Source organism: Chlorocebus sabaeus, chromosome 13 (assembly GCF_047675955.1).
Source record: "Chlorocebus sabaeus isolate Y175 chromosome 13, mChlSab1.0.hap1, whole genome shotgun sequence".
Classification (NCBI taxonomy): domain Eukaryota; kingdom Metazoa; phylum Chordata; class Mammalia; order Primates; family Cercopithecidae; genus Chlorocebus; species Chlorocebus sabaeus.
Window position 1 is genome coordinate 15,379,735 of NC_132916.1, and position 13,363 is coordinate 15,393,097.

At 38.6% G+C, this 13,363-nt stretch overlaps 1 protein-coding gene across 2 annotated transcripts in view; it reads left to right on the forward strand.

Annotated features, from left to right (window-relative positions):
* Positions 1–13,363, forward strand: part of TFB1M (transcription factor B1, mitochondrial) — a 54,448-nt gene that overhangs the window by 10,950 nt on the left and 30,135 nt on the right. For both annotated transcript variants that reach the window (XM_008007662.3, XM_073022319.1), the window contains 2 exons: positions 4,694–4,802; positions 6,153–6,304. In XM_008007662.3, coding sequence (XP_008005853.1) covers positions 4,694–4,802; positions 6,153–6,304 — 261 coding nt within the window. The remainder of the gene's footprint in view (positions 1–4,693; positions 4,803–6,152; positions 6,305–13,363) is intronic.

The window sequence follows — 13,363 nt, forward strand, 5'->3', positions numbered from 1 at the left end:
CTATACGTTGGCCTAAGGAAGAAGGTTACGTAGTTAGCGTACCTGTACATTGTATACAATGTATAATGATAAAATTAGGATAATTAGCATATCCACCTCAAACATCATTTCTTTGTGGTGAGAACATACAATTATTGTGTGTCAATTAAAAATAAAACAAGCAAATAGAATAAAATCCGATATGGCTTGGCTGTGTCCCTACTCAAATCTCATCTTGAACTGTAGTTCCCATAATCCCCATGTGTTGTGGTAGGAACCCAGTGGGAGGTAATTGAATCATGGGGGCAGTTACTCCAATGCTGCTGTTTTTGTGATAGTGAGTGAGTTCTCATGAGATCTGATGGTTTTATAAGGGGTGTTTCTCCCTTTTGTTCAGCACTTCTCCTTGCTCCCGCCATGTGAAGAAGGACATGTTTACTTCCCCGTCCACCATGAGTGTAAGCTTCCTGAGGCCTCCTTAGTCATGCTGAACTGCGAGTCAATTAAAGTTCTCTCTTTTGTAAATTACCCAGGCTCGGGTATGTCTTTATTCACAGCATGAGAACGGACTAATACAAATCTAATGTCAAATTTTAAAAAGAGAGTGAAAGATTTGATAATGACATTGAAATGTCCAACAAACTTAAAATTCCTATAAAAATATTTTTAGATATTTGTAGTATCATTTAAGATACGAGTGGTTATGTGATTTCTGTTTGTTTTTGCTCTGTTCATAAATTTAAAATACTGAAAAGTCTGAAAATGTACATTTTTAATACAATTCAAGTTATTTTACATACTAAAATAAAGCAAGCTAACTGACATTTTGACATCATGCTGTAACCTCTCTAAAAGTCTGAAAAGTCTGTTGTGACATCTTTATCTTTTTATGAATAAACAGCAGTACTTTTATATGTGTTATATATAAGAATACAAATTTTGTCTTTCAACTACTATATTTTATACTATAGATTATTTCCTTCTCATACAGTTTGCTTAACAGTTTTGCCCAGCCCTGTTTCAAATTTGGGCCCTACTATGTGGCAAATCAGGAAGAAGATAACTACAGTGTTGGCTGCCATGAACCCCTTACATGAGAAGGTGACAAAATGTACAAAATAACTATTTGGTGTAGTATTTCTTCTTTCTTAAGGAATTGATAGTTTTGTGTAAGTTCTAAGAATTGCATAAATTATTTCCTTATCCAGTAAAATCAACAAAAAACTGCCTAGCCGAACCGAATTACTTGCCCCCTGCAGAGGAGCTTTCACTAAGACTTTGGTTAGAGGAGAGGTTTTTTTAAATGGCCACAGAAAGATGCTTCTACATTTGTGTTTTAACTTTTATTAAAGGCATTGTTTATGACATTGTTTCATGTGCCCTTTACAAAGCATAATACCAGGAAAAAAATTATCTCTTGGAGTCTTGGTACAACTACTATTGAAAAGCAAAAATTGTATATTTCATTATGGAAATCAGCTCTCATGATTGTCAGGATTGTTAGCTCTTGTGTTTTACGTGTATGCTTCCCTTCTTCATGGTTTGGTTTTCGGTTTCTTCTCTTATAGCCTTGTGTAATGATGCCTTTTACTCTAAACTGGCATACATCTCATTTTGGAAGAATATAGAATTGAACAGTAAAATAAAAGTGAAAAGAACCATTTGAGAGTGTCTGTAAAAGTACTCATTTGGCTGTAATCTGGTGCCTGCATTTGTGATTGGCTGTGCCTTTAAGCACATTCTGTGATAACACCTCCAGGGTTTTGAAGTGTAATGCTCCGTTGTTATTCTTGAATGCATATAATAGTGATTTTTCCCATTCCTCCACTATACCCCATGTATCATTATGGTAGTGAAAACATTTCTGTTACTGGTTGGCTAGAAAGTCTTCGTGGTCATTGCTTAATATCATTTGAAGTGTTTAAAAGGGTACTGTCTATAATCATAATATCAATTTGGTCTGTCTAGCACTTTTTCCCCATACTTGCTTTAAGGACTTCACATAAATCTGTTAACACCAGCATTCATTCCTTCTGCAGTGGGGAGTTGCAAAGTAGATCAAGCTACAAATTGTCAAGAAGGAGGTGCACCTTTTAAAGTGTGGGGAGGATTTGGTTTGTCATTGACTGAGACTGAAAAGTGAACAGGAATCTAAAAGAAATGTAGTTTTAAACCTAGGAAAGGAGCTGGGTATGGTGGCTCACACCTGTAATCCCAGCACTTTGGGAGGCCAAGGCAGACGGATCACTTGAAGGCAGGAGTTAGAGACCAGCCTGGCCAACATGGTGAAACCTCGTCTCTACTAAAAATACAAAAATTAGCCAGGCGTGGTAACGCACATCTGTAACCCCATCTCCTAGGGAGGCTGAGGCAAGAGAATTGCCTGAATCCCGGGAGCGGAGGTTGCAGTGAGCCAAGATTGCGCCACTGCACTCCAGCCTAGGCAACAGAGCAAGATTCCATCTCAAAAACCAAACAAAAAACAAAAACAAAAACAAAACCTAGGAAAGGAAGGTCAATTTATTTATATTATATTAGCTTTTAGATATGCAGTTGTACCTGTCAGTGTGGGAAAAGTTAACGTTTCAAATGTGATTATCAGAGCATATAAGTTAATGGCAAAGAGCCAATTTTACATTGTTTTGTTGTGTTTTAGTCCTAACTACTAATTATTAAGTACTTTCTGTATATTGACATCATGAGACATAAGCTTTTAGTTTTGCTTCTTTGTTTTTGGTATGCTGATTTGTTTTGTTTTAACTTTGTGAAACATAATTATAGAAAAAATTTTAGCATTTTCCGTTGACGGTAAGTGCTATGATTAAATATGTGGTTTTATACATTAAGAGCATGCCACATAGAGAGCTGTCTCTTTTTAAATTTTTAGTATATTGAAATTGTTATATTTTCCAAGATGTATTGCCTGGAACTCACCAGATCAAGTTTTAGCAACTAGTGGTAATTTAAAATAATCCATAAGTATATTAATATCAGAGGCATGCAATTATTTTTGCTAAACCACCATGGCTAAACATAACAAACTAGATGATTTCCAGACTTAAAATATGTTTAGCCTCTTACCAGTAGAGGCACTTCAACTATTTATTTCTGAAAGATTATTTGTATAAATCTGCCTAATTGACTTGTGAAGTAAATCTTTGCAATTTTCTAGACCCTACAAAGTTGGATCTCCCAGGCTAAAAGAGAAAGTTTCCAGCTTTACAAAGACCTGAATGCCATTTGTTCATTCACTTATTCATGCACTTTTTAAATATGTATTAAACACTCACCGTGCATTGCTGTAGCTACAGGGGCTATAAAGGTAGCTAGGAAATAAATGGGTCCTGACCTTAAGGAGCATATGTCGTTGCATGGGAAATTGAGATACAGTTTGTAAGTGCTGTAAAGAGGCAGGTGCACAGCACAGTGTTGACCCCAAAGGTGGACTAATCCACAAGCCATGTTTCTTGGTCCAGTGTCTCCTCTCTGGCTTCTGTGATCATCTCGTTTATCCTCCCTCTTGGTTGTATGAGTTGGGCAAGGAGAGGTGTTAGGAGAAAAAAAATCAGCTTTAATGGACCCAGAGAATTAGGACCAAGGTAGGCTCAGGGCAAATGTTCCCTTTGAGCCTGTTCACCATCCCTATCCAGTGCTAGGCACATTCTAGAATCTTGGCAACTGAGTTGAAGCCAAGGTTCTCTGAGCTCTGACTTAATGAGGTAAGAAAGTCACTTCTTCCCTTGAAATCTACCTTACAGTGATGTTTCTTCTCATTGATATATTCACTCCTGCCTTTTAACATGTATAAGCTCAGAGACTTTAATATGTAACGAAGGTCTTCAAGAATCAAGTTTTGTGTTGGGTATGGGGCATTTAACACAAAATGAATTTATAGATGACTTAGCTATAAAGTTTTTTGAATTAAGTGCCAACTCTTCAGTACTGTGAGAGTATGATGGTAGGGTAGGTGGAATGAAGAAGAAAAAGATTACAAAGGAAAAAGTGCTTTTTTTTCCCCTTTTTTGCTCACAAAGACAGAAGGAAAAGGAAAAAAAGCAAATGGTTAGTAGGTGGAAATAGGTTGGGAAGTAGCTATTGTTAAAACATCCAGGGTAATTCATAGGTCAATAAGGGCTGTGGATCAACAAATACTAAGATTAGGGATGATCTGCTCAGAGGAGTATCTCGGAGTGCCAAGTGGAGATTGGCATCGACAGGTGACTTTCTACTTGGCTAAATCTACCCATCTATTAAGTTACAGATCTTGATGATATGTAGAATCCTTTGTATATATTTAGGCTATGAAGATTTAGTTAAATTAAGCTTATCTTTCATATAGTTGACTCCTGATTAATTATCCATATTTCATGATAATGTCCTTAGTCTCTAATTTAAAAACTTATTGTTAGGAGTGAGTTTATGCTAAATCTATGCAGAAATAATGTCATCCTGAGGGTCAAAATTACACTAATATATTTGTAAAACTGTAAGCTAGTGTTGTACTGTCTGTCACTAGCCCTGATCATTCATATGTGTTAAAATGAAACACCACCATTGTCTTTTGCAATAGACATGATGTAGTATTTGTTCATTAATGATCACCCCAAGTCTCTGACTTTTTTAACTGATTCTTTAAATGCACAGGTTTAAAAAGTTTAGTTTTGTTACTTTCATAAGTATATGAGCTCATTTTACTGATCTTTTTATAAACTAGATGCTTTCTGAGGCAGCACCTGGGAAACTGAGAATTGTTCATGGAGATGTCTTGACATTTAAGGTAGAAAAGGCTTTTTCAGAAAGTCTGAAAAGACCCTGGGAAGATGGTAAGTGCTTTTGGGTAGTTATAAACATCTCTTTTATGGTGTTCATTTTATGATACATTTATTACAGATGTCTTATGTTTATATTTAAAATTATCTGAACAGAATTAAATAATGTGTATTATAATTTTCTCTTGCTTCCTGCTTCCAAATTATAAAATCTAGTTACTTTTTCCTAATTCTAATTCATTTGTCTCAAATTTCTAAATGTTTTGAATTCTGTGCAAATAAACATCGTTTTTTGTGATACCATATAAGGATAGGGTAAACTGTGAATTGTTATTTGTTCCAAATAGTGGAAAAAAAGAAGTGCTTTAGTAAACTGAGCCATGCCCAAGCCTTTGTTTTAACTTTTTCTATTATTTTTCACATTCAGTGAGCAACCAAGGCAGTCTTCATTCACAGGCAGTGTTTATTGGGTACCTGCTATGTGCAGCCCTTCAGAATGCATAGATAAATAGGGTATGTTTCTTCCTATAACAGACTCTCAGAACAAACGGAGGAGGGCTTAGGGTGCCTCCACATCTGGCTGCCCCCATGTCTCTGGCCTCCCCCATGACCAGACTCCTTCAGATGGGCCGCACTCGCAGTCTCCGCCAGCTAACAGGCCCTCCTGTTCTTAGCATGCAGCCTTCAGGTGTCTGCCCCAGCCCAGCCGCACTGGAACCACAGTGCCTTCCTCATTACCTGTTTCAAACCTTATCTGACTGAGTTCTCCCACATTCGTTTGACTGTAATCCATAGTCTTCCGGAGGATTTCTCTGCTGTTTTTCTCCCGGATACCAGCCTGTTTTTCCTTTTACATTTGTGAACTTTTTCTAACTATTCTTAGCTGGTGGTTATTTTTCTACCCACTTTGTACATATTGTGGTTTCTGGGGTTTTTCTTTTTGGGCAAATTTGCCGGATTACTCCATTCCTATGGTTTCACTTACCACCTATGTATTGCAGACATTCACATCTTTATATGCTGCCTGTACCCCCTTCCTGGGCGTCTGACCTGTGACAGCTTCGTCTAGGTGTCCCATAGGCACTTTAATCTCATCATGTCCAAAATAAATTCTCTTTTTTCTCAAGCCAACTCTTTTTCATGTATTTCCTAGGCCAGAAATTCAAGGACTTTCTCTGAGTAACTGAGCAGTAATTAAGTATAATTTTTTCCTCAGTTATCCAAAGCCGATTGTGAGAAAACATTGCTTTTGAATAATAAGTGAAATGAAAAATATTTAGCCATGTCTATTTATGTATTTTTGTTTGATGCTATTAATATCCAGTCTGATTTTACTTGTCACTGAAATTGTATTCAGAATATATTGATGGAATCATTTCAGTTTGTTTTTTCCTCTGCCACCAGATCCTCCAAATGTACATATTATTGGAAATCTGCCTTTTAGTGTTTCAACTCCACTGATTATCAAGTGGCTTGAAAATATTTCCTGTAGAGATGGACCTTTTGTTTATGGCAGAACTCAGATGACTTTGACTTTTCAAAAGGAAGTGGCAGAGGTAAGTTTTAATTTTTTGTGACTATTTTATCACATGTTCAAATTCCAAAGCAAAATAATAATACTGCATTTTTACCACAGTCTGTGTTTTCTAAGTTAATATCTCATTACACGCACAAAAACCCAGCAGCAGCTCAGCCAAAAGTTAAGACTGTGATGATGATGACAGACGTAACCGCTGTGAGCTTCTGGGAAAACATGAATGATGTGTGCTAGTCAAGGAAGTAGTGTGGTAAACACAGGGATGCAGTAGCCATCGATGCCATTGGAGAAAGACAAAAGCAATGCCCTGTTGACGATACCCAGGATTGGCACGTGATACCTTGAAATTGATCCTTTAGGCTTAATGGCATGGCAGTTGAAGAATATGATAATTGGCCGGGCATGGTGACTTATGCCTGAAATTCCAGCACTTTGGGAGGCCGAGGCGGGCGGATCACAAGGTCAGGAGTTTGAGACCAGCCTGGCCAACATGGTGAAACCCCGTCTCTACTAAAAATACAAAAAAAAAAAAAGAAAAAAAAAATTAGCCGGGTGTGGTGGTGGGCGCCTGTAATCCCAGCTACTCAGGAGGCTGAGCCAGGAGAATTGCTTGACCTAGGTGGCAGAGGTTGCAGTGAGCCAGAATTGCGCCACTACACTCCAGCTTTGGTGACAGAGCAAGACTGTGTCTCGAGGGGGAAAAGAAAAGCATATAATAATCACTTTGGAGCTGAGAAAAAGAAGGGGATTGAGGGTCTCATTATTCAGCATATAAATTGCACTTCATCCCTCACCTCAGCGAAGCCTGCTACGACTGCATTCCCATGGCAGAAGTGTTCTGGGTTCACTCGAGAAAGTAAACCCTCCAGGGTAGTCAAGGGTGGTTTTTGAGCTGCAGAGGTATAAGGAGGGATGTGCAGACTCTTAAGTGGTTTTTTAAAAAAATGTTGTTATGACATACAAGTACAAGAGTATACAGCCATCCGTTGGTATCCATAGGGAATTGATTCCAGAACCCCCGCAAATACCAAAATCTACAGGTGCGCAAGTCCCTGATGTCAGTGTAGTATTTGCATATAACCTATGCATATCATCCCATTTACTTTAAATCATCTCTAGATTATTTGTAATACCTAAGACAGTATGAATGTTTTATAAATAGTTGTTACACTGTATTATTTGGGGAATAATGATAAGGGAAAAATCTATACATGTTCAGTACAGATGCAACCATCCTTTTTTTATTCCCTGAATATTTTTGATCTGGGGTTGGTTGGATCCATGGATATGGAACTCACAGACACCGAGAGATGACTGTATAATGTACATAGATAGCTTAATAAAGGGAACTCCTGAATCCCCATCCCGCACATGGGTAATTGAATCACCGGTACCTTTGATACCCCATTGTATCCCTCACTCTGATTGCATCTCCTTTCCATCCCATGCTACTAAGGTGATCACTACTGTGAATTTTGAATTAATTCCCTTGCATAGTCTTATCACATAGATTTATATTCCTATGATGAATACACTTTAGTTTTGTCCACTTTTGACAACTGGGTTCATATAATATGTATTCTGTATATATTCATATAGTATGTGTTCTTTTTATCCTGAACATTATTTATCGGATTCACTGACGTTGCTCATGACTGTAGTTTATTTAGGTAGCTATATATACTACCCACTATTTGACTGTGTAAGATCTCTTATCTATTCATTCTCATGTTCCCGTACCTTGAATTAGTTTCAGTGTTCTGTTTTTACAAACAAAACTGTCATAAACATTCCATACTATGTCAGGTGGGGCACATGGGCAACATTTCTCTAGGGTATTTACCTGGGAGTGGAACTGCAAATCTTCACCCCTGCATAGATAATGCTACACTGATCTCTGAAATCATCATGCCTGTTTACATTCCCACCAGCAGCATGTATGAGTTCATTTTGTTCCATATTCTTGCCAGTACTCAGTATTGCCAGACTTGTACATTTTTATTAATCTGAGGGTAATGGAATGTCATTGTGTTCTATTTTGTCCTTGCTGGTTTGTAGCAAAATTGGGCACTATTGTGCGTTTACTGGCCTCCATTGGGTTACTTGTTTTTAGTGCTTGCTTTTTGCTCACCTTTCTTTTGGGTTGCTTATTTTTCTCTTACTGATTTGGAGGAGTTCTCACATACTCTTTAATACTCTTCATACTAGTCCTTAGTTAAATGTGTTGAGCATTTCTTCTACTCTAAGGCATGTTGTTATTTTCTTTTTATGGTGTCTTTTGAAGAGCATGCATTCTTAATTTTAAATTTATGTCTAGTGCTTTTTGTGTTTTATTGAGGAAACCCTTTTATATCTTGAGTTCATGAAGATATTCTTCTGTTATCTTCTAGAAGCTTTATGTTCACCTTTCACATTTATATCTATAGTCCCCTTGGGGTTGATCTCTCTGTATAGTGAAGTAGAAGCCATTTTTACTGTTTTTAACATATGGGTCCCAATTAACCTAACTCCATTTACTCACAATAGTCAGCCCTCATTGATCCCTGTCAGCACCTCTGTCAGCATTGGTCTGGTTAGAGACATAGAAGCACTGGTCTGATTAGAGACATCAAGAAAAAAATGACATGAAATCCAGGAAGGAGAGGGCCTCCCCTACAGGACAGAGAGAAAGGAGTCCTCAGGCAGAACAGCCAGTCCGATTGGAGCCAATTAAAAGGTGAATTTGATAAAACTACTGTCAAGTTTGCATATAGTCAAAAAAAGTTACAAAAACTCAGGAGAGTTTAAGATTGAATTCATGATTTAAAAAAAAATAGAAAACTAAATATAACAGGGAGTGAATCAAGGGAAATATATCATTATTGGAATGAGAAGTACAAAAATATTATTTGGAGATAAATAATTATTTTGAAAACCTAAGAAAAAATGAGAGACATATAAAAATAACTATAAAACCTAACTGAGAATCTCAAGGTCACTGAGATAAATCAGGAGAAATATCATAGCCCCAGAAGGAAAAATGATTATTGTAAAGATGCTAATTTTTTCCAAAAATTCTGTATATCTAATTATAATCCTCGAAGAATTTATCTTGAAATATGCAGTTCTAAGGATCATCTGGAGTAACTGACCTGCAAGAATACGTAAGAAGTGTTGAAAAAGGAGAGTGCTGAAAGAAGATTTCCTTGTCATATGGTAAAATGTCTGGTGAAGCTTTTAATAATTAAAGCAGTATGAGAAGTAGCACGTGACAGAGCAATTACTAGACTAGAAAGCCCGATGCAGACACCTTAGCAGTATCTGATAATGGTCAGATCAAAAATCAGCAGTGAGGAAAGAATTAAGTAAATGCATGGATATTTGGTTAACTATTATGAAAAAAAATTATCTCTATAAATTCTATTTGGGTCTTTGGATCTTCTCTTTCTGTCCTTATTATGTTCATGCCTTCCTTGGCATTTTTGTATGTAGGTATGATATTTACAGTAGATGTTTTGGCCAGGCATGCTGGCTCATACCTGTAATCTCAACACTTTGGGAGGCTAAGGGCCTGGGTAACATAGGGAGACCTTGTCTCTACAAAAAATACATAAAAAATTAGCCAAGTCCAGTGCTGCATGCCTGTGGTCTCGGCTACTCAGGAGGCTGAAGCGGGAGGATCACCTGAGCCCAGAAGATCAAATTGCAGTGAGCCGTGATCACGTCACTGCACTCCAGCCTGGGCGACAGAGCAGGACCCTGTCTCAAAAAAAAGAACAAATAAATAAAGTAGCTGTTTTAAGATCCTTGCCTGCTAATTTCATTATCTCTGTCATTTCTGTACTCTTTTAGTAATTGATTTCCCCCTCCTTGTTAGAGGTTCCATTTTTCTGTTTCTTTGAAAGCCTGGTAATTTCTGACATAATATCAGGTATTGTGAGTGTTTTATTTTTTTTTTAATGCTGATGAGGGCTGGATTTTGTGGTATTGGGTTGAGTGCTGGGTTTCTTTTGATACATAGATAAGATTGCTTGAGGCTTGTATTGTTCTGGTGAATCCAGGGTAGCTTTTAATTTGGGGCTAATTGAGCCCCAGTACCACGTCATGACCTTTCTGAGGGAGGCACCCAACGCCCTGCATGTTTCGGGGCCTCTTGAGCCTTGTGAACCCCAGTTGTTCCTGCCTTCCCCTGGTTCTAGTTCAGGCTCCCAAGCCTCAGCCACCCGCAGATCAGTGCTCAGCAGGGGACTTGGGGGGCCCTTTTGCTACCTCAGGAGCTCTGCCTCACATTCTCTCTCCCTCTCCTGTTCCTATCTCCCCCACCCCCTGCTCCTGCACATGTGTGAGCACCGCGTGTGTGTGTTTTCCATATCTTTGGTAGTCTACTCCACAAATTCTGCCTACTGAGGCCTCCCAGATCTCCAGCTCTGGCTCCCCAAGCCCGGGAGACCTCTAGGCTCAGTTTGAGCTGCCCACTGCCTCTGCTGGAGCCCGAGAAGGGCCTCCAGTCCTCTGCAGGCTGGGCATCTAAGGCTCATCTCCTTTCCATTTCAGTGATCTTGTTTATGCAAACCATTGTTTCCTATGACTTACTCAGCTTTATTGTTGTTTCAGAACAAAACTTTTTAATACCAGAATTTGTTTGAAATCAATAGACTCTACTACTACATAAGTTTAATTCTTTAAATGCCTTCCTCTCAGATAATTTGAGTGTATCATAAGAATTTCATTTCATAGATCTATCCCTCTCTTTTTACCCTTGTTCCCGTTTAGGGAAATCATTTCCAACGAGGGCACTTTAGCCTTATCCGCTCCTCAGGGGCATTTGGCAGTGTCTGAGGTGTTTTTCGTTGTCACAACCCGGGAGGGGGCTTCTGGTCTCTAGTGGATAGAAGGTTCGGGATGCTGTGAAGCATTCTTCAGTGCACAGCAGAGCCTGCCACAGCGAAGAAGCACCCAACATTAGCCCAAGATGTCAGTCATGCCATTGTTGAAAAACTTTCCTTTAGATTAGTTGGCCATAAAATATTTCTTTCAGGAGTCTTGGAACTTCCCATCATAAAAATGTAGGACCCTTTCGTGTTTGTTAGGAAACCTGGGATGATGTCACCACTTTCCGTAAGGTCTTTGCCATTTCCTCTTCATGAACCTGCTAATTCTCTTGGATTGGTTTGAACTGAGCCCATGCTGAGTTTTCTTTGTCGTTTTTCTCAACCTTTGGATATGTTGGTTCTGACAGAAACTATTCTTGTTTCCTCTGCACTTACACAACTTCTGACACCAGATGTGTGGGTGTTTTCCACACCAAGCAATCTCCCGATTCTCCAGACACCAGCAGGGCATCCTGCAGTTTCATTCAATTCCGATACTATCCACTTGTTTTTAGTGTTAGATCCCACAAGTTAAGGGCCAGGTCCCACAAAACTGCCCCTCACTTCAGATGACAGTCACAAATCTGGGCCTCTAGGAGTTCTGAGCTACCAGCTATAAAATAAATTAAAGGTTCCCATGACACCCTCCTCAGGTTGGATCACTTGTCAGAATGGCTCAAAAACTCAGGGAAACACGTTACCTGCACTTAAGTCATGGGTGATCAATTGGTCTCTGTGGCCAGCCCCATCTTGAGCTGCCTAGAGGCCTCATCCTAAGTTATCTCATTACTGTAAACTCTGGGGGACTTGTGAATTTAAAACAAGACATGCCTATCACTCAGGAAATTTCAAGGGCTTTAGAAGGTGTATGCAAGGAATCAGGACAAAGTCCAAATATATTTCTTATACCACATCTGTGAATTTATTTTTCTCAGCTGACATGATTATTTTGGTATTTCTGCTCTTGAGTACATAATAGAGATACAAAATACTATGTACTCTGTGTGGGGGGAAACACAAACAGAGGCTTAAGAAGAGGTGGAGTAATTTCAGTGACTCAGAATGTCAGTTGTGGTTATTAATAATAGTGTTACTTCGACTTCACCATATGCAATTCTTTTGAACAAAAAATGGTTGATTTTAGTGAAATTTTAGCATGAATATTGAGAAGAGTTTATATCGAGTCTAATTTATAGAATGCCTTAGAAGTCTGGGTAACACTGGCCCTCTGATTTTCACATTTTGCAAGTGAAAGTTTCAGTGGGAGAATATATAGTATATTAGTCCATTCTGTGCACTACTATAAAGAGATACTGAGACTGGGTAATTTATTTTTTTTTTTTAAAAAAAAAGGTTTAATTGGCTCATGTTTCTGCAACTCTACAGGAAGCACAGCTAGGGAGGCCTCAGGAAACTTACAGTCATGGCAGAACGTGAAGGGGAAGCAGGTACAGCTTATGTGGCTGGAACAGAAGGAAAGTGGCAGGTGCTACACACTTTACAACAACCTGTTCTTGTAAGAACCAACTCACTGTCATGAGAACAGCAAGAGGGAAATCTGCCCCCTTGATCCAGTCACCTTTCACCAGGCCCCTCCTCCAACGTTGGGGATTACAATTTGACATGAGATTTGGGCAGGGACACTAATTCAAACCTTTTCATATAGCAGCATTTTCTTACATGCCATTTGCTCTTGACATGGTTGTATATGTAATTTTGTATTTTAGCCACAGAAAGCCCTTTCTAACATTTACTTTGTTTGGCTTTGTGAATCACAAAACAGAAATAAATGAGCACTGTCATCTTATTTCTGTCTCTAGGACTACAGGATCTAAATGTAAGAATTCAGCTCATACGCATTAAGGGACATACAGACAATATAAAGTTATAGCTCATAAAATATAATCAGACTGTTAAACAGTAAGTGACAACTAATCCCATCTAACTTCGTTTATTAATATAAATGATGAACCGAATCTCAAAAGGATTCAGTGCCTTCCAGAAAGTCATGGAGTAGTTACAGGGAAAGCTGAACTTGAGTACAAGTAGTGTGTTTTCTGCTAAAGTCATGATGTGCAAGTTCTCGATGTTACTGGCCCAGTGTTCTTTTCTTTCTGAGTCTACCATCAGCCTCTTTTTCTTCTGCCATCTCCAGAGGACCCTGGCTGTTTATGGGCACATCCCAAGCAGGGAGGGAGTCACCTCTCCATTAATTACGTTACATAGTT